The sequence below is a fragment of the Haliotis rufescens genome, unplaced genomic scaffold, assembly GCF_023055435.1.
Source record: "Haliotis rufescens isolate VD_foot unplaced genomic scaffold, xgHalRufe1.0.p SCAF_11, whole genome shotgun sequence".
NCBI classification, from domain to species: Eukaryota; Metazoa; Mollusca; class Gastropoda; order Lepetellida; family Haliotidae; genus Haliotis; species Haliotis rufescens.
In genome coordinates this window covers 26895771-26917289 of record NW_025963791.1, presented here as the reverse complement: position 1 = coordinate 26917289, position 21519 = coordinate 26895771, and the positions used below count along the sequence as shown (strand labels likewise).

The 21519-nt window shown below is 40.4% G+C and overlaps 2 protein-coding genes across 2 annotated transcripts; both read right to left on the bottom strand.

Annotated features, from left to right (window-relative positions):
* Nucleotides 1-1354: 1354 nt before the first annotated feature.
* LOC124129127 (phenazine biosynthesis-like domain-containing protein 1) lies at nt 1355-9328 on the bottom strand. The gene is made up of 8 exons (XM_048392477.1): nt 7924-9328; nt 6422-6521; nt 5512-5610; nt 5269-5378; nt 4191-4220; nt 3873-3961; nt 3022-3272; nt 1355-1652 (listed from the first exon to the last, which is right to left on the bottom strand). The coding sequence occupies exons 1-8, from the start codon at nt 8020-8022 to the stop codon at nt 1543-1545; spliced, it is 888 nt and encodes a 295-aa protein (XP_048248434.1). The 5' UTR covers nt 8023-9328; the 3' UTR covers nt 1355-1542.
* Nucleotides 9329-9340: 12 nt separating this feature from the next.
* Nucleotides 9341-17866, bottom strand: LOC124125066 (phenazine biosynthesis-like domain-containing protein). Its single transcript, XM_046488384.2, has 8 exons — nt 17644-17866; nt 16920-17019; nt 16258-16356; nt 14695-14804; nt 13565-13594; nt 12624-12712; nt 10098-10348; nt 9341-9594 (listed from the first exon to the last, which is right to left on the bottom strand). The coding sequence occupies exons 1-8, from the start codon at nt 17737-17739 to the stop codon at nt 9476-9478; spliced, it is 894 nt and encodes a 297-aa protein (XP_046344340.2). The 5' UTR covers nt 17740-17866; the 3' UTR covers nt 9341-9475.
* Between the last annotated feature and the right edge of the window lie 3653 nt (nt 17867-21519).

Sequence of the window (21519 nt, the reverse complement as noted above, 5' to 3'; positions counted from 1 at the left end):
TATATATGTTTTTATTTTAAATCCATTATATATCATTTCTCTGTCAAACAAGATAAACTACCTGATATATATATATTCAGCAATCCTGTTTATCTAGCCAATCCCTTATAATTACGAATCCCACTTCAAGAATCTAGCCTTGCAATCCTGCACGTATGGTCCACTATACATTCCCTTACGTCTATCTCATGGGCGCCAAGGACAAACAGAACAGATTGCCAGTTGATGTTCAACAACTCTCAGGATACCTCCTCCTACATAAAAGTCTCGTAGGAATACTTACACCCTGATCCTAAGAGATGGCTAGCATGGACTTAAAAGAAGGCTTACACTCTGGTTCTGAAAGGTTTACACGCAATTCTTCACGAATGAAGCATCCCGTTTATACGTTATATTGTATATACTGATACACAACATTTTAGAAGCTTTGAATTTGACAGAGGTCGTGCGTAGATCATGTGCTAAACTTAAAACGGATGGGCTGTTTGACACACTGTACTACTGCTTTTAAGACCCACCTAAGGTTTTTAAAAATGACCAGTAGTCTGTTATTCTCATGAGGAGATACCGTAGAAAGTGACACTGGGCGACATCAATGAAGGTGGGAACGTCGCCGCAGGCCTTTGAAGCAAGTGTGATAATCCACGAGTAATCACATTCTAGTGTCAATATTCGCGATATTTCTTGATAATCATTAAAATGAAATGATAATTAAATGTGTCAATGGACAAGGGGACATGTAAACAAGTGGTTTAATGTACTGCTTCCTTTAGTCGTGTCAGGATCCGGTGATCGGTTGTATGAATCATATATTCGCCAAGATTCTGATTCTTGCTTTATTAGCTCCATACCCATGCTCTTGGGTTTCACAAAAGTTGTCAATGTCGACAACGAGGATTTGCACAAGTTCATACGTACCATTAGAATAGTGGAAGGCTCCTGAAAATGAATAACCACCTATTCCTGTAAACGCCGTGAGTGAATATTAGTTCATACCAAAATAAGCATTTCCATCTGAAATGTCACAGCGGCATGTTATTAATCGAATTTGCTACTACCACTACTACTACTACTACTACTACTACTACTACTTCGGATGATCCTTGGTGCAAAACAAGACATCTTTCTAACATTAACAAGAATGTAGACAGATGCTTTTGAAGATAGAAATGTAACTAGATCTGTGATCACCATTCCTATTTAAATACCTTAGCAGTTTTAATAAGAGATTTATCACAGTTGTGATGTAATTGACCGACCAACCAGAACAGATTATACTCATGTCATAAATGTAATTGTAGTATTCGACATTCTGGTATAGCTGACATGTTTTTAATAAAAACACTTTAAGTAATTATGAGAGTATCAATTTTATTAAAGCAACATATAAAGACCATTTCCTCCTCAGTTCAGATATTACTGACAACAAGCACATGTTGCGTAATGATAAGCGACCAAGGCACTATTGGCAACACATTGCCAAGCCGTTCCTTTTATCACTGAACTATTGTAGTTTTTTCCAGCTGCTTCTAGTTATTGCGGCTACAGTTTCAGCACTCCATCCATGACAAAGGCGGCTTTACCCAGCAGTTCAACCCGGTCACCTCTCAGCTTGACCACAATCTCCCCACCTCGTGCAGAACACTGTCTGGCTGGAAGAAATCAGAGATTGTTTTGAAAAAGAATTGTTTCAGTTATCACAGCTACGCGACATGACAGGCGAAACGACTTCAACACTAGTAACAGCCCACTCACTTTCGCCCCTCTGTACGGCAGTTCACAGCTCATACATGTATCAGACACCTGGCTATATATGCAGTTCCATGGGTATTTTAATCTATCAGTCGTCCGCGGTCGTAGGCCCAAATGTATTGATGAGTGAGGGTGCTTGGTTTAAGAACACTTTCAGCAGTATTTCTGTTAATGTCACTGCGTACCACTTAGGGAGAAATCCCAAAGTGACGCATGTTGCAGGCGTTTATTGCTTCAATGAAGCCGATTAGTACGGCTATAGTGGTGGGGACATTATATTTCATATCAGTATGAGTCAGGTAGCCAATCAGCTATTCAAAGAAAACAACGTGTTCTACCATGCCATTCGTATGTTTGTTTGTTGTTTAACGCCGCACTCAGCAATATTCCAGCTATATGACGGCGGTCTGTAAATAATCGAGTCTGGACCAGACAATCCAGTGGTCGACATCATGAGCATCGATCCACGCAATTGGGGTGAAGTGAGGTGAAATTGGGTTTAACGTCGCGTCCAAGATTATTGCACTTATATAGCGACGTGCATGCACGTGTATGTGTGTGTGTGGCTGCTTGTACTAGTCCGGACTGATGCCGATTTATAGTGCTAGCTCACTGAGATGCCATGCCGCAGTTTAACATGAATACCCCACTCAGACACAGTATACTGACTCCGAGCCGACCAGTCCTTGTTTTAGCCCCTTAATGCCGAGCGCCAGACAGGGTAACAACAAGTACAATCTTTTAACGTCTTTTTGTATGACGCGGCCCGGGATCGAACCCTGGACCTTCCGCTCTCCGGGCGGACGCTCTACCACAAGACCACGGAGGCGGTCTCCACGCAATTGGGATACGATGACATGCATCAACTAAGTCAGCAAGCCTGATCACCCAATCCCGTTAGTCGCCTCTTACGACAAGCATAGTCGCCTTTTACGGCAAGCATGGGTTGCTGAAGACCTATTCTACCCCGGATCTTCACGGGTCCCATGCCATTCGTAACATGCGTTTGTAACATGTTAATTGTTATATGGCAACATAATAGGTTATGTACATAATCAAGTGTGTTTCACCATAATTTGTTCATTGATTTTGGTCATTTACCGAGTTCACAATTTAGTTTTGAACGAACCCATTTCAGGGTCAATCTACGTGTTTCAACCTGGAATGAACTCGTAACATACACGTCACAAACAATTCTCAAATCACAACCAACAATTCAAAGTGACCTATAACATGTATTATCTTTCATTTCCCTGAGACAAAACTTACTAAAGAAATCATTCTTTCCTAATTGTTGTGCCCAGTAATGCGCTAGAACTGTCTGCGCAGAACCGGTAACAGGGTCTTCCGGTACATCGTCCCAAGGTACAAAACAACGAGACACAAAGTCGTAGGTGGCGCCATCATCACTCTGGTAACCATCTCCAGGAGGCCCTCTGGTGGTGACAATTACAAGAAACACCCTACCGCTGGATCTCTTCATGGCTGATATATCAGGCGTCCAGGACTCAAATTCTTCTCTGTCATTAGAAAGAAAAACATTCACTGCTGCATACGTTCAATATTTGTTTGCACGAAGTCAGTTCTCAAGTATCGAGCACCCTGTTCAAATACATTGAGATGAAGAAAACAAAGACATTAGTTTTATCCATATCAAGCTTCCTGTTTTTATAACCCCTTGGGGATCCGGGTTCAGAATATGTTCCACCACTCTATTGCATGTAGTTACAGGCGACTAAATAGGAAATAATTGGTGTCATCGTACGCGGACACTGTGGGACGTTGCTCATAATATAAATCTCTTGGGTTATTTTACCAGTTGAGATCCGGGTCTTCAGCAACTGATGCTTGTCGTAAGGGGAGACTATGCTGGTCGCAAGAGGCGACTAGATGGATCGGGTGGTCCGGCTCGCTGACTTGCTTGATGCATGTGATCGTATCCCAGTTGGATCGATGTTCATGATATCACCACTAGACATGGTTTGTCTGGTCTAGACTCGATTGTCGACAGCCCGCCGTCATATAGCTGAGGATATTGCTGAGTGCGGCGCTAAACAAACAAACAAACAAACTAGGCTGGAAGTACATCTAAGAATGTTATCTAAGAATGAGCAACTTACCTGGACCATCCGTCGTGAAGTCGTATGAGTAGATAACGCAGGGAATCGCAGTAGACGATGTCGCTAACACCCGATACATCCCCCAACGACTGAAGTAGAGTACAAGTGAAGACATATGATGTTGTTAATGTTGTTAGTACTGGTGTTTCTGTTGGTGCTGATGTTGATGTTGATGTTTCATCATTATGTTGTATTCAGTCAATCGTTTTCCTTACAAAGCTATGGGCACAGATCAATCCTACTGATCCTTGGAACACCAATACTCAGTACATGCAATGTTGTAAAGTGTGCAATGTGTGGTAACAGAAGAATACATACCGCTACAATCTGCTCATGTTGACTTTGGTCCTGAAAAAAGCCCAGTAAAATCTTCAACTCTCAGAACCGAAATAGAATGTTTCTAAGCTTCTCGGCATAATTGTGTCACAGCAAACTCCGTTTCGTAAATTGTAGTTGGTAAATCCGTAAGTGGAAATAAATAGTTTTGACTTGTTCAACTTTGTTATCATTAGTAAAGATAAATGTACCTCAGCCGTTAGACCTCGGTCTGTTTTAGCGAGTGAGTTCGGTTTACGCCGCTTTTAGCAATATTCCAGCAATATCACGGCGGGGCACACCAGAAATGGGCTTTACACATTGTACCCATGTCTGGAATCGAACCCGGGTCTTTGCGGGTCGTGACAAGCAAACGCTTTAACCACTAGGCTACCCGATCGCCCCTGTTGTAATATTAATGAAATTTTACCAACAATGTATTTCAGGCATTATAAAAGTAAAATGATACAAACATTCAAATTTACACACAAAAACAGCTATATACACGGACTCCATTTGGATGCATTTATTTATATTTATTGGAGTACTGCTTATCGAAATATTAACTGCCTATCAAAATTGACCTTTCGCCTTAAAATGTAGTAGACACTAATTATGGTAAAAGATCGCACTTAACTCCCGCTGTTCTATTTAACCGCGAGGCTTACAAATCTGTATTTGTTTGTTTTTTGTTTTACACCGCACTCAGCAATATTCCAGCTACATGACGGCGGTCTATAAATAATCGAATCTGGGTAGGTTTTGTGGTCATTCGATACAACAAACAATATCTTACTGAAACAGGTGGCCAAGTTGTCTAAGTGATCTGTGCAGTTGCATACCTAATTAGGATCCGCTGATCGTGGGTTCGAAACTCGGATTCATCCCGATTATGATCCTTGGTCTGTCAGTGTCAGCAGTGCTCGTTTGGTTTCATATTTCAGGTACAATGCAAACATCTATTACCCGCGTCACGTTCGGCTTCTCTCCCACATTAAGTTCTCACCCACTCGCCACTATGTTATCTTGATGTTCAACTGTCCAGGTCATAATATGAAAGTACACAATGTATCAAACCCACCTCTTTCACAGTAGTGCCAACGGGGAAATCCATGTGAATCGACAGCCCCTCGCGTTTAACGATCAAATCTCCACTTAGTGTCTTAAACACGATGCGATCATGTTTGTTGTCTGTGGAAACAAAACAAGTTTAAATTTGACGTTGAATGGAGTATGCCCCGTTGGCGAGCAGTATACAGTTGGCAATATACTTCATCAGTCAAAATAAAGGAAGGTCCCTTCGATATTCGTGTTTTCTACTCACCTAATTTCCCGAACAAAACAGCTGTCGATGCCAAAGTAGCATGGCCGCATAGTTTGACTTCTTCTTTTGTAGTGAACCACCTCAAACCAAACGTGTTACCTGTGAAGGGATATTATGGTGTACACCATTATCGTGTTTGTTAGAGACAGAATATTTTTGGTCAATTGCTTGAATACATGCATGTTTATGTAAAAAGAGGATCAGAACATTTTTTCCCTATTTATCATGCGTACAATATTGTTGTGGGGAGGGGGGTGAAACCTCAGGTAAAATTATATATTTCAAAAAGAGTCCCGGACACAATTTTGTGTTAATGTGTGATGTGGGTGATAGTGACATCGTGCCCGGACGGCGTGGATTGTTGCTCATACTATCAACCACTGGTTCGCGTGGCTAAGCCTCCCAGGACGCCGTGATATAGATTCGAATGCAGTACAAATGCAGCAAAAATCAACCTTAACTCTTTCATCTGCCCATTCAGATCAAGTCAAGTTTCAAACACAAGACACATAGTGGCGATATGAGATACATGTCCAACATAACGTAGTTTAAAATACAATCTACTTTCCTTATAGTCATAAGAATATGATCGCTACAGAGTCATGGTCACGACATATCATAAACATTCACTCATATACGAATTTCAAGTTTATTTTACAGATAAAAGTGCTGGTATTAAAGAAGATTCAGTGTTGGTCAAAGTAACAATTATGTAGAATTCTGTGCCACAATATTTACATATTTATGGGATGTGATACCAGTTTGGCTTCTTGCAAGGATAATACTAACCATTACATGGTAATTTCAATTATGTGAGAGACTTGTGTGAAATAAGTTCTGTTACTTTTCTACTGACAGACTCATAATCCAACAAAGAGAAGGATTGGATACCCGTACAAGCGAAACTTACTTTCTTTAAAACTATCCGATTTATCTATAAGTTTGATTAATGCAGTTTCAGACAGGTTCATCTCCATGGCAATCTTCTGCAGAATATCATCGTCTAGATTCTGTGGACATATTTTAGCCAAATACATGAAAGCACTGATCGCATCTGTCACACAAATGTAGAAAAACAAGATTAAAACAAAATATCACATCATGGAAAAGTACAAACCTGACCATTTCCTTAATGTAGTAATATACTTAATATATTGTAGCAGTGACAGTTATTTATATAGTGGTGTGGTGATAGTTATTTAATATATTGTAGCAGTGATAGTTATTTATATAGTGGTGTGGTGATAGTTATTTAATATATTGTAGCAGTGATAGTTATTTATATAGTGGTGTGGTGATAGTTATTTAATATATTGTAGCAGTGATAGTTATTTATATAGTGGTGCCGTGATAGTTATTTAATATATTGTAGCAGTGATAGTTATTTATATAGTGGTGCCGTGATAGTTATTTAATATATTGTAGCAGTGACAGTTATGTATATAGTGGTGTGGTGATAGTTATTTAATATATTGTAGCAGTGACAGTTATTTATATAGTGGTGTGGTGATAGTTATTTAATATATTGTAGCAGTGATAGTTATTTATATAGTGGTGTGGTGATAGTTTTTTTAATATATTGTAGCAGTGACAGTTATTTATATAGTGGTGTGGTGATAGTTATTTAATATATTGTAGCAGTGATAGTTATTTATATAGTGGTGTGGTGATAGTTATTTAATATATTGTAGCAGTGATAGTTATTTATATAGTGGTGTGGTGATAGTTATTTAATATATTGTAGCAGTGATAGTTATTTATATAGTGGTGCCGTGATAGTTATTTAATATATTGTAGCAGTGATAGTTATTTATATAGTGGTGCCGTGATAGTTATTTAATATATTGTAGCAGTGACAGTAACTTATATAGTGGTGTGGTGATAGTTGTTTAATATATTGTAGCAGTGATAGTTATTTATATAGTGGTGTCGTTATAATTATTTAATATATTGTAGCATTTTCACACACAAAAAAGCACAATTACAATTAACGAAATCACGGGCAATGTATGATGGCTGATTTTGACATTTTAGGGGCGACAAGGACAATTCAAGGTTCCACTTGCGCAGATGAGGAATGTGTCAGTGGTAGGAGAAATTGAATGTAGGTCGCGTTTGGGACACAGGGACATCGCTGTGTGAGGAAAGCTATTAGAGTTTCCTCCCTTTAATACTCACTAAACACTGTGTGTACACAGGTGGATGAGATTAATCTCACAATCAGGAACTGGACTTGTTCTTGCAATCATAAACTGACTCTTCACCAGGGAATATAGATCATGTACTTTTGTCTTCACATAACCAACATAATGCCTCCCCAATATCATTGTTATTATCAAATGAAAACGCAGCGGGGATGCTCTCGTTGAATTTGAGAAGCTATTTGTGGCGAAATCCACAGTAGAAACTTACAACATCGGACGGCAAGGGACAGATGGCGGCCGGGTTGCCTTTGAAGGGGACGTCAGTGAAGGCATCGACAGTGTAGAGCTGGAGGGTGACACCGGCCATGTTCTAACTTCAGTGTTGTACACAACAGAGGCCGGCGACTGGGCTGTGCGTGGCCTGACCTATTTTCACCTTGTGGGGCCGCTACTACGATATAGTACCAGTTTAAATAGCGACAATATTTCTGATATCATCAAGTCTCTAATATTGCAAATGAATTGTGATATCAGCAATAGAAGTGAACACGGCGAGTTGAACGGCAACAAAGACATTGCCAGGATGCACTTTGATACTCCACAACTCTGTGGCGTCTATTAATCTCACCTAATATTATGTAATTACTTTGTTGTCCTTTGTACGATGTCATTTTACTTTACTTTCCTGGTCATTCCTAGCAGCGTGTCTCTTTCCGTCCTATCACACATATCATGGACGGGTTGTCCGTTTGATTCGAACATAATGCTAATAATCATCGGTGGGAACAAAACACTCCAACGTACAACGTCACCATGTAGCTACATGACGAATCCACTTTACTGTAACAGTCTGGTGAACCATGGCCAGTGTTGCTTTGGCTGTAGATTTTTGTGGAGGGTACATAAATTTCAACTTCACTGGTCGAGAGGTTTCTCAGAAGATATTTACATACACTGACGAAGCCAATGTACGATGGTCAACCAGCCAATGGTATTCCGTCATCTTACGTTTAAACATTATTTTGTGCATCACCTCTCTTCTAATGCGACAACCCGGGACTTTCGCTACTTTATCTTCGTTTATATATACGTTTGTATGTCTGTACGTCTTTGTATGTCTTCAGGTTTTAGAGTCAGATTTCTTCCTCAATTAACAAACTGGCCTTATCTTTGGCATCTTTTATATGTCACTCATATCAGTTCTTTGATCAAGCAACGCTTACATAAAATAAAAGCACAAAACACTCTCCATATTCATGAGCAATCTCGTATGACGCTCTTTGAATCTTGGTAGAAAGGGCATGTTCGATTTGTACCTCAAACATTGTGAAATGTGAACACCAAGGGCAAAACTGGTTATCTTATTTGAGGCCTTGTCGGTGGGAAAAACTGCCAACTTTTCTTGTACGGCACTCTGACTTTGGAAGACGGCTGGCTGGGAAAGAATAGGGTTATTACGATAGTTTCCACCTTTCTGCCAATGAAATCACCATGTACGTATGTAATCCACTTTGAGAGATATTACCATAACATGTTTGTATTTGGATATAGGAAAACACGATTTCGAAATACGATGGTGATATGTCCAAAAGAAATTATTACTTGTCATCGTGTGTATAAAAACAGAACCCTGTTATTGAATGCCATAATGCTAAATACCCTGCCTATTACATGATAATAATAATAATAACAACAACAACAACGGTTTGTTTTTATGAATATGATCTTATTTACAGGTTGGTTCCGATAGTATTGTGCAATCGGCCTCAGCCTGTCAGTCTGATTATGTTGGAGGAAGGCATGGTAATAGCCTCATCAGATCAGTTCTTGTCCAGCGTCAGTGTAATATCCATGGTGAACCTGGCTTTACCCAGTATTTCCACACGGTCATCTCGAAGTCTGATGATGATGTCGCCTCCACGTTTGGAACACTGTCTCGCTGAAAATGATACGGCTAAATAATACGATCGGGTGCTTTAGACAAACTGTACTTGTTGATGCAATTAGTGATCAAATGCAATAAAACATTCTGAAAAAAATAAACAAATATTTGATGTTTTTCGTCATATGACGCTGACAAACGTTCAATTAAATGTCAAAAGGTCTTCTAATAGCAACAGCTTAATACCCATACTTGATTCATTGTAATAATTATACCAATCCTATCCATGGCTATCAGGTAACCTCGTGGTTGAAACGTTAGACCGTCACGCCGAACCCGGGTCGATTTTCCACGTGCGGGAAGCCCGGTTTTGCTATTTGTGCCGAGATTTATTCGAATATTACTCAAACCAGCTTAACCCACACCAGCTTATACATTCAGTTACTTATGTATCATTACAGATGGTGTCCACCCAAACAAAAGCACAGCTCACTTACCACCAACCCCTCACTTCAAGATTCTTTCAGTAAGATTGTAAGTTGACAACGTCACGCTCTTACCATGGAAATCTGTCTTGCCTAACTGTTGTGACCAGTAATGCGCAAGGACCGTCTGTGCAGATCCCGTCACAGCATCTTCTCTGGAGCTTGTCCATGGAGAAAAACACCGGGAGACAAAATCATACGGAGCGCCGGACTTATCAACATATCCTTCCTCGGTAGAGCCTCTTGTTGTGATAATAAGAACCCTTAATTTGTTTGTTGATGTTTCTATTGATCCAATGTCTGGTTGCCAAGATTCAAACTGATGTCTGCAAGTTAACATTGAAATAAAAACAATAATATTAATCTGTAAACAAAAAAAGTAAGATATTGTGACATCATAGTGCGCATCTAATGACATTAGACTACTTGTTTTACTCAAGTCTTTAATGAATAGCTTGTCAACTCAACTGGAGATGTATTCGCAGCGGCAGGTGGTGACTTCGGAACCCATTTCTATCAGAAGAGGAATATTTCAGGGCGATTCTTTTAGCCCTTTGCTTTTCTGTTTGTCACTAAATCCTTTCAGCTCTTTGCTCAGCAAAAAGGAAGGTTATCACCCGGACCTCCTCCTAAGCACAGATCCCCAACACCCCTTACTCACCTCCTTTACATGGACGACCTTGAACTTATTTCCAATGGTGGATCTACACTAAAATAACAGATTCTGCTTGTCGAGTCATTTTAATGATATCGGCATGTCCTTTGGACCCGACAAATGAGGGAGGGAGGATCAGTCAGTTTAGTACTTAGAGGAATAGTTATATTGTGGAAGGTCAGGCCTATACGTACTTAGGGATGCAGATTTGGGACAAACTCCAGAATGCCCATATAAAGGGCAAACTTCGGGTCGAGTACAAATGTAGACTAAAGAAAATCTGGAGTTCCGAGCTGAACGCTCGCAAAAAAGTAAAAGCCACAAATACTTATGCTGTGCCTGTCCTTTCGTATTCTTATGTGTTGTTGATTGGACGAAACAAGAAATACTGGGTACTGACACCCTCACACGAAGAATCATGTCAGACAATAGATCCCACCACTCTCGCTCTTCCCTCAATCGCATATATTTACCAATTATGATGGGAGGGCGTGGTTTAATGTGGAGGCTCTTCATGTGCACTTTTGCACACATTTATTTGTCTGATGATGCTCTTGTGAAGCACGTCAAGACTCATGATGAAAACAAGGTATTCCACAGTTTTATAAAACGAGCCAAGGATGTGGGACATAATCTCAGTGTCAGTGTTGATTTTGTTGATGGTTCTGTACTGCTGTACGGTACAGAAACGAGTGCAGAGTCCTCCGCTTGGATGAAGTCGTCTGGCCTGAAAAGTCGAAATGAAGGCTTTCTGTTTGCTGCTCAGGACCAGTCAATTCCCACTCGAAACCGTCAATGTGTGATTTTCATCAATGTAAATATGAAATGTAAATTATATAATGAATTTAATGAGACTGTCCAACAGATTGTCAGTGGATACCAAGCTTTGGCACAAACACAGTATCTTAAACGACATGATGTTGTAGCTCGATCATTTTATTACCGTATTCGCCATGCTTGTGGTTTTGACACATAGGTCCACCCATGGTACAGCCCGGAATATGTAGTGGACGTCATGGAAAATGATAAATACAAAATTCTTTGGAATAGGCCCATTTACAGCCTTAGGCGTATCCAGGCCAACAAACCTGATCTTGCCCTTGATACATCCAATGAAATCATTTATATCATTGAATTTTCTGTCCCCTTTGACAGTATTGTGATTGACAAAGTTGAGGAAAAAAAATGGTAAATATGCAGACCTCGCTTTTGAAATGTCACGATTGCATCCCAAGTACCAAGTTGTCCGACTCCCCCTTGTTCTCGGTGCCTTAGGTTTGGTACCTCCCAATCTGTTGACTGACACTGGGAGAGTACCAGGTACGAGGAATACAGCCCTTCTGACAATCTGGGTAATGCAGAAGGCTGCAGTGTTGGGGGGTCTTCACATTCTCCGAAAGGTTCTGGGTGGGTTTGACAAGGCAGCGCTTCCTGGGAGAAGTCCCTTTCGCTGTCTGGGCTGCGTGTAGAGGGGGCAAGGGCCCTGAGCTGATGATGAGCCTAACCAGACTGACTGTGCCAGGATCACCCAAACCCTCTTTGCTGCATTTTTTATTTTAATCTGTAAATCGCTCAATCGCTTATACTTACCAATTATGATGGGATGACTTGGTTTGATTAATGTGGAGGCTCTTCGTGATAGAATTGTTTTGTGCACTTTTGCACACATTATCATTTATTTGTCTGATGATCCTCTCGTGAAGCCTGTTAAGACTCAGGGGGTGGGGGGGGGGGGGGGGGGGGGGGACGCTCTACCACTAGACCACGTTCGTGAATGAAACAACTGTGGTTAATTCGTTGTTATGCAGTTTTGATACATAACATCTTAGAAGCTTTGAACATTTACCATGTCCGTACAGGATCGCTAGATGTTGTGGGCTGTCTGTTGGGCACATTATACTATTGCTTTTAAAAGCCAACTAAGGATTTAGAAAATTGCGACGTACCTTGACCAGCCATCTTGTAGTCTGACTAGCAGGAACCGTAGAGGCTGACAGTAGGCGACATCCCTGACCCCGGGAACGTCCCCGAGAGCCTTGGAAACACATATGAAAATCCACCAATAATAATTTTCCTGATCAATCTCATTAAAATGAGATCTTAGTTCTCGCTATCGCTAAAAGGAGATCTGAGGACATCCCATTACGGGTCACGTCAGAACGACCTTTCATCCAACCAATCAGAGCGTCGCTTACCAGATCATGAAAGTGACAGACGGAATAAGTTTTCTAATCATGCAACCTCGAAATATTTAACTGGGTATTCCGAACGACAGATAGGGTTTTATGATTATGTCCATACGATCTTGGCCATCTATAAGCCATTCCAGAATGTTCTTTTTATCAGTTTTAAAAATTTTAATCGAGAATACGTCAAAATATGTTTCGAAGTGTAGTCGCCAGTTTGAAACTAAGTGTCATAAAGCTCGAGAAAGCTGCCTCCTGATTGGCTAACGATTTCTTGTCAGTCATTTCATTGATCGGTCAAAGTTTGAGAAAGATCGTTCTGACGTGAGATGTCCTCAGATCTTTGTTTAGCGGTAGCGAAAGCTAAGATCTGATCTTAATGAGATTGATTTCCTGATATTTCTTGATCATCATGAAAATATAATGATAACCAATTGCAACAAGGGGACATAAGTAGTCAAGTGGTTTAATGTCCTGCTTCCTTTAGACGTCCCCGGATCCGGTGATCAGTGGTTGGAATCCAATAGTCGCCAAGATTCTGATTTTTGGTATTTTAGCACCCTACCCATGTTCCTGGGTTATCCAAAAGTGGTAAACGTCGACGACGAACATCTGCACATCTTTGGGCTTTCACTGACAATACGCTGACACTCACAGTCGCGTTAACCACAACTTGCTATTTGTAACAAGCTTATACGTACCGATAGAATAGCCGAATGATCCCGTAGCTCCTGAAAACAGATAACCACCTTATTCATGTAAACGGCCTGAGTGAGTGGGTGAATTATATTTCATACTACTACTACCACGACGACGATGATGATAAACAACAACAACAATAAGACTGATGACAGTGAAAAGTGAAAATATGAGGAAGTTAAATACAAATGATGAAAGTCAAGTATTCTAATTCGTGTGTTGTTCCAAATATGTTGGATAAACTCTACTTTGCATTTTAGTATGCATGCATTCAGGTGATCCTTGGTGCAAAAAAAATTCAGAATGTCTTACATTAACCAGGAGTTAAAAAGACTCTTGCCCCTGCTTTTAACGCACTGTACTGCTGGACTATTCAAAATTAGATGTCAGTGGCGAATAATAATCTAAATATGCACGGGGTAACACATTTAAGGAGACGAGGTTATGAATTACCATAGGCTAGAACTCACTTTCACCCATTACTAAGAGAGAGGTCATCTAACATAGGTGTGTGTGTGTGTGTGTGTGTGTGTGTGTGTGTGTGTGTGTGTGTGTGTGTGTGTGTGTGTGTGGGGATGGAGGGTGGTGGTGGTTACGGTGGCCTAGTCGTCTAAGGCGCCACGATTCGCTGTGCAGAAATGCGTCCCTTGGGCACGCCAGAAACCTACGATTGTGGGTTCGAATCCCGGTTCGCCCCCGATTATGTTCCTAGGGTTGTCAGCAGGATACCCGTGCTCGTGGGTTTCACCGAAGTGGTAAACGTCTGAGACCTGCGTCATTTCGGGCTATCCTCCACATTAAGCTGACACACCGCGATATAACTGGAATACTGTTAAAAAGCTGTGTTAAACCCAACTCACTCACTCACTCTAACATAGTCTACGAATGAAACCACTGCAGTGTTGGTAGCAGATCCGACGTATGGCTCCGACATGTGTCCGTTCATAATACAACACTGAGCAGCCTCAGGATCAGTGAAGATGACAATGTAAGATTGGCCAATATGTACGAATAACACACTTCCTCTTCTGTTTGATAAAAGATTTCAATTGTCACCGTAATCTGCAGTGGAAACCTGGCTGTTGGGTTTTGACACTTACATATGATACTGGTTCTGCATATGGATATTTACCTCTTTGACAGTGTGCCCAATAGGAAGATCCAACGAGAAATATTCATCCTCCTGTTTCACGAATAGGTCTCCCACGAATGTTTTGAATACGATACAGGCGTTTGTATTTCCTACAAATATAGACGCATTTCATGATATTTTGTAGAGCATCAATTTAGGGTCTTTGGCTGGAGAAGGCAACGCGTTAACTGCCAAGCTACCCCACCGTCCCCCTTTTGTGTAAAGAATTCCAATGTGGTAATGATAGATACGATACACATTGTGAGATAAGACATATTGGAAGCAAGTGAAGTATAGAATCAGATATCAGTATGATATAAACATAAAGCCACTGCTTTGAAACTCAAATGCATTTTTTCGGAGATATTTGCAACACACGATCAAACGTGCCGGTAAGACAGGACATACTTACCCTTATCGCTAACACCTGGTGTGATTAATGACTTTCAGTGATCCATTCATATTATTTTCTCCGCTATGGTGGGCTTAATCCGTAAAACTCTTTATCAGCGGATATTCTTGTTTGTTGGTTTGTTGTTTAACATTCCAGCTATATGACGGCTGGCGGGTATTCTCTGACGTACAAATATATATTCTTTAAAAAGTTGGGGATCACGAAATATAAATATGTTAATGCCAAGTATAAGAACAAAGATAAGCCCCCCCCCCCCCCCCCCCCCCCCCCCTTCCAACCTGAGACCTCATGGCAGATTTGGCGGTGGATCTGTTATGTTGTGGGGTGGCATCGCTGGGACTGACCACACTAAGCTCCATCGTGCAAGGGACGGTCACTGTAGAGTACCGTTAGAACAACGTATTGACGCCCTGTGTTGTCCCATTTGCAAGTCTGTAGGTCGGCGTTTTGTCTTTCGGTACGCCCATGCTCACCGTACACGAACCGCCTCCAGCAGCACAACATCCATAGAATGCCATGGCCAGCAATGAGTCCTGACTGTTTTCCCTTCAACACATCTGGGACATGATAGGAATAAGTGTACGTCAACGTCAGAGGCTGCCGATCACATTATCTGAACTTGGTCAGGCGCTGCAAGAGGAGTGGGTCAGACTCCCTCCAATCACCATTTGGAGACGCACAAGCAGTATGCCTTGTCGGGTGAAAGGATGCCACAAATCATGGCGGTACTGCGCACAGTTCATCAAAAAACGTCAACTTTGAAATACTCATCTTACCCCTATCATCCTTCAAGATTGTTGGCGGTCATAACGTCTACTGTCAAACTTCACGACCGGTTGTGATGTGTTCCTCGTTCGTTCATTATTATCATACAACTAATACTAGAAACTAATATCTGGAAATTAAGGTATCCCCGAGTATACCCTTGTGTTTTTAATAGTATAATACAAAGGTAATCAAGAATATGAAAATACAAAAGCATCGTTGGTCTTGCATGAAGGTTAGCTTCCTATGACTTATGTAAATGTCTACAACAGAGGGAAAACGTACCACGTCATAATCGTACTTGGGTATTCTGTTCGGATTGAGTAGAATACAGTAACAGGTATACCAGTTTGCAGAGATCACAACATGGGGTATATCCTTACTCATTTTCCTGAACAGAACTGCAGCAGACCCGAGTGCGCCATGGCCACATAGCCGTGCTTCATTGGATCTGGTTAAAGATCGGAGTTTGAACGTCATGCCTGGTGAAAAACAGCAAGCATCCACGTTATTACAGTCCGAGTTTAAATACCAATGTATGCTTATGTTCAATATGGAGCTAGAACAAGAAAGCAAACATCTCATCATTATGGAAATAGTAAAACAATCACTGACAATTTACAGTATGCCTTTGTGTTCTTTGTAATTCGTTCCCTTTACGACATGTATTGTCGCAATTGTTAAAGAATAATCTGGTAACGACAGAACGACGTTTTACATGATACGGATAAAAACAGATTCGGAAATCATATAATAGCCCTTAAATTGAGAAAAGTAGGATGCTTGCTGTCGTACGTTCTTAAATGTCATAGCCAAAATGACGATTTTTTTTGTGAGTGAGTGAGTGGGGTTTTACGCAGCTTTTAGCAATATTCCAGCAATATCACGGCGGTGGACACCCAGTGCTTTGAAGGCCCCCTAGATATAAACATAGAAATTGATATAGATCGTGACGAACGCATTTTTATACTTTTTAGAATTTACCACAACAAATTTGATTTTTATTATTTCTCTTAAAAACACTTAGACCATTTGTCTACATCACCAGATTGAAAGGTGCCTGATTCGCTGATAGGTTGGACAAATGTAGTTTCACCCATGCCCAGCTCGCTGGCAATCTCCTGCATGACGGTGTTCGTCAGATCCTGAAAATGACACACGCTTCAGTTGCAAACTGTGCATACAGATATGTTATGACTTCAGTGATTTGTCTTAATTATAATATGATTATATAATTGTATGGTTGCACTATGTTTTAGGCAATGGTATTACATGTCCATCACGTGACTAAGATATTATTTCATGCACTGCCTGAACACACAGCATGCCCTTGAAGATCCGGGGTAGAACACGTCTTCAGCAACCCATGCCTGCCGTAAAAGACATCTATGCTTGTCGTAAGAGGCGACTAACGGGATCGGGTGGTCTGGCTCGCTGACGTGGTTGATGCATGTCATTGTATCTCAATTGCGTGGACAAATGCTCATGATATCGATCACTGGACTTCCTGGTCCAGATTCGATTATTTACAGACCGCCGTCATATAGCTCGAATATTGCCGAGTGACAACCAGGCCATACAAACCAGTGATTGACATCATGAGCATCGATCCACGTAATTGTGATACGATGGTTTATATGTTGGTTGGATTCGTTTATATAATTGCTATATATTCATATTATAATCAAGTTATCTCAATATAATTTCACACCGGCAATATGTCAGCCATATCATGTCTTGTACAATCAAGAAAAACTTGGTCAACTCACACATCCTAGCGGGAGTAGACATATGGGCGCAGGATTTCCCTTAAATGCTTCATCAGCAAAAGTGTCGACCACAAACATCCGAAGGGACAGGGCCATCCTGTACACGGTGTATATGGTATGTTGGTTGCCGGCCACTGCAATGACGAGGCAATAACCAGTTTAGAATCATTTGTACGAATCGCAAATGTGAGCTGTAAATAGATAGTGACGTAACGGCAGTCACTTCCGGCGGTCGAAATGCGGACAGATATAACACTGACAGAGGCGGCGCGAAAATGGCCAAATCTGCAAGGAAGGAGGAACGAAACACTGTTGCTGTGGCCGATGCAATAGTGACAGCCGATTTACTGAGCCGGATTACATGAAAGAGGTCTTTTTTATTCGTTTTCCGAAACCACATCGTGATTTGGCGAGGTGTCAGCGCTGGGTAACATTCGTGACCAACTCGTGATATTTCGGGACAAGCCGAAAAGCGGCTCGTGCCCCTCTCGTGGACATTTTGGCGACTGGGTTCCGTCTAAGCGTAAACGGGCTTCGGTGAAAGAATTGTCAACTCGTTGCGTAATGATACACGTTTATACCGCTGGATGCAGTGTATTTTTTTTGACGCACATTTTCCTAAGATCTGAAAAGTAATGGCATCTACCTCCGGCGATAAAATTACGCAGAGATCTAGAATATTAAATTTCCTATCTGAAGGTGTATATTTTACTGTAAATATTAAGCCGGTTTGAAAACAAGACACTGCTAAGTGTTGTTCGAGAATGTATTCTGCATTGCTTTCTCCGCTTTTTATCGTACACCGATAAACGCACTGACGTGTTTTTTTATTAAGCAGCTTAACGGAAACTGTGTGAGTACAAAAAACTGCCTGATATCTGAACGACATAAATGTATATCAAATGGATTTATATGCTTGTGTATAACGTTATGCATTCAATAAAAAATATAGCCTGTCGTATATGACGAAAACTGATTTTCGTGGATTACGTCAAAAGACGACAGAGAGGTTACACACATACACATAAAAGGGTCATAACTCAGCTATTCTTAGCCCTAGGTTATTATGTAACTCAGGTCACTTGGTGAGAAATGGATAAGCTGTGGATAAGGATAATATCTTTTCGTGGTGTTTTGTTCACGAGGAACCAAGCTATTCCAATACTTTAAGGTATAAAAAAGAACCGGTAAGACATTTTAAAATCGTACTTCTTATAAAAGGAAGTAATAGTGAAATGGATGGCCCTATCTAACTTACTAATTAGTCCTCAGATTCCAACATTCTCCTGATTGTGCAATTGTAATTTGACTTATGTTGCACCATTCAAAGGGGAGCACTTGCCTTTTCATAAAATCTAATGAATTTATGAAAAAGTGACACCATTATATTTGACGTCGTGGCTGGGTTTATGTCGGAGAAAGACGACATTGGTATTTTGATTAATATATATCTGCCCTAATTTTCGTTCATGGTATGGAAAATGTCCATGAGTAAAATGGAATTTGAGGCTTTTTCGACACAACATAAAATGACTGCTTTTACCATGCAAATAATGTCGTGTATAAATACACCATTAGATAGTTCAGGGTAAAACTTAATTGGACAAGATACGCACCTGTTTGGCATAAATCATACGTAATCAAATACCCAAACGTATATTTCTAAACAAACAATATTATCCTCAATATTAGACATCTCTTTGTTCATTATTATGTGATTATTTCTCTTTATCTCGTCTCAGAAAGCTCCTTGGGTATAGAATTATCAGGATAATCGTATAAAGTTCGACCAACGGGGAATACATGTCACTGTTTATATATTTTATACTTTTTACAATTATTGGAGAAAATAAAATAAACAGTCTAATACACACAATATATAAAAAAGGGTGAACCCAGTGATACAAAACGAGAGGAATAATTCGTAAATCGCGCACCTGGCAAATCATTAGACATCACCGTTCTGTCTATCAAACGACATAAAAAAAAGATTCCAAGACCAAGACAATTCTTCTAAAAATCAGTGCATATATTTTAACAAAAAAATATTATCCAAATTAATGTATTCAGTTATAGTTTTAAAATAGACGAAACGGCTATTCTTTAACCCGTTTATATGAAATTACAATACTGACTATGACACTCCAAAGGAATACGTACGTGTTGCAGTTACATTTCATCTTCTAACACCTGTCTAAAAGAAATATCGAATACGACACTAAAAACTTTTCTTATGTAAACAAATTGAATGTTCAAACAAACAGATTATCAAAGGTTCATACATTTTGTGGCCTACGAGGGTTGCCTAAAAAGTTCTAAGCCTAACTGTGAAAGACCCGTACCAAGTCGATGGTTTTCATTTATTTCTCCACGTGCACATAGTCCCCTTCCAGGTTTACACACTTTTTGCCAGAGATGCTGCAAGGCCTGTATGCCGGTCAAGAAGAAATTTTCTTCAGCCACCCTAAAAAAGTCGTTCACGGCGGAAATGACGTCATGATTACAAGGAAAATTGCGACCGGCTAGTTCCTTTTTCATTTTGGGAAACAGGTGGAAGTCTGACGGGGCCAAATCGGGTGAATAAGGGGGAAGGTCAATGAGTTCGAAGCCACAATCAAGCACCGCTGACATGGCAACCACCGATTTGTGAACAGGAACATTGTCTTGGTGGAACAGGACTCCTTTAGTGAGCATTCCCCGTCGCTTAGCTTTGATAGCTTCACGCAACTGTCTCTGTAGGCCAGCATAATATCTTCCATTGATAGTCTGGCCTTTTTAAAGATAGTCAATCAGCAGAATACCATTGGAATCCCAAAAGACTGAAGCCATCACCTTTCCAGCAGAAGGAACCGACTTGGCTTTTTGGGGGCCTTGTGATTCCGGATGCTTCCATTGTTTAGACTGATTTTTGGTTTCTGGTTGAAAGTGATGAATCCAGCTCTCATCCGTGGTTACAAATCGGGTAAAAAAATCATCGGTATCTGCTTCAAAACGGCATAAAGTGTCACGGGACATCAGGAATCTGACACGTTTCTGATCCGCTGTCAAGAGCTTTGGCACCCATCTTGCAGAAACTTTTGTCATTCCCAACTCGTTGGTGATAATGTGCTCAACCCTCTCATGTGGGATTCCCACAACACTGGCAATATGTCGAGTGTTCAATCGTCGATCAGCCATCACAATGTCATGCACCCAGGTAATATTTTCCGGAATGGTTGCTGTTGAAGGCCTTCCTGGACGCAGGTCAAGGCTCTCTCTGCCACGCTTGAATTCCGCAGCCCACTTCTTTTACAGTGGAAAGGGGGTAATTATCAACAGATTTGGATCATAGTTGTAGAAATATGTTTATTTAAATAGAAACTGGATCTAAACATGCTACATTTGTGTTAAATATTACACATATGTAGATCCTAAATAACTAACCAATAAGTTACATGAGTAAGCATGCAATAATATATTATATCCTATTAAAAACATATATGTTGATTAATATGTTTATGTACATGATAATGGTGGTATATCTCGCTTGTAGGATGACAAGTTACACTTGTGATAAGATCATAGGGTATATATTACACTGATTTTAGCTGTGTGGTAGATCAATATTTTTTGGACAATAGATCAATAATTTATGAGAATTCAGTAGGGGAATTTTAGGGGTTAAATAAATAAATAAATAATATATATATATATATATAGGTTGACAAGTTCTCTAGAAAGAGAAAGGCTCCATCTTCACGTTCTGTACCAGCCAAAAGACTTCTACCTAAAACAGTTTTCCAAAGACATCTGCAGTGACTGACAACCCCTACGCTGACAAGGCAAGTGGAGAACAGCTGACTACCTGGGATACCACTGTGCATACAGGGAGACTTC

What these genes read in the sequence shown, in the direction of transcription:
- LOC124129127 (XM_048392477.1), bottom strand. Translation starts at nt 8,022, where the DNA reads ATGGCCGGTGTCACCCTCCAGCTCTACACTGTCGATGCCTTCACTGAC. An exon ending in TGTTTTGTTCGGGAAATTAG is followed by an intron (nt 5,379 to 5,511) that starts GTGAGTAGAAAA and finishes TTGTTTCCACAG; the next exon opens with ACAACAAACATGATCGCATC. An exon ending in CTTCACGACGGATGGTCCAG is followed by an intron (nt 3,273 to 3,872) that starts GTAAGTTGCTCA and finishes TTCTAATGACAG; the next exon opens with AGAAGAATTTGAGTCCTGGA.
- LOC124125066 (XM_046488384.2), bottom strand. Translation starts at nt 17,739, where the DNA reads ATGGCCCTGTCCCTTCGGATGTTTGTGGTCGACACTTTTGCTGATGAA. An exon ending in AGTTCTGTTCAGGAAAATGA is followed by an intron (nt 14,805 to 16,257) that starts GTAAGGATATAC and finishes CTATATTTGTAG; the next exon opens with GAAATACAAACGCCTGTATC. An exon ending in CTACAAGATGGCTGGTCAAG is followed by an intron (nt 10,349 to 12,623) that starts GTACGTCGCAAT and finishes GTTAACTTGCAG; the next exon opens with ACATCAGTTTGAATCTTGGC.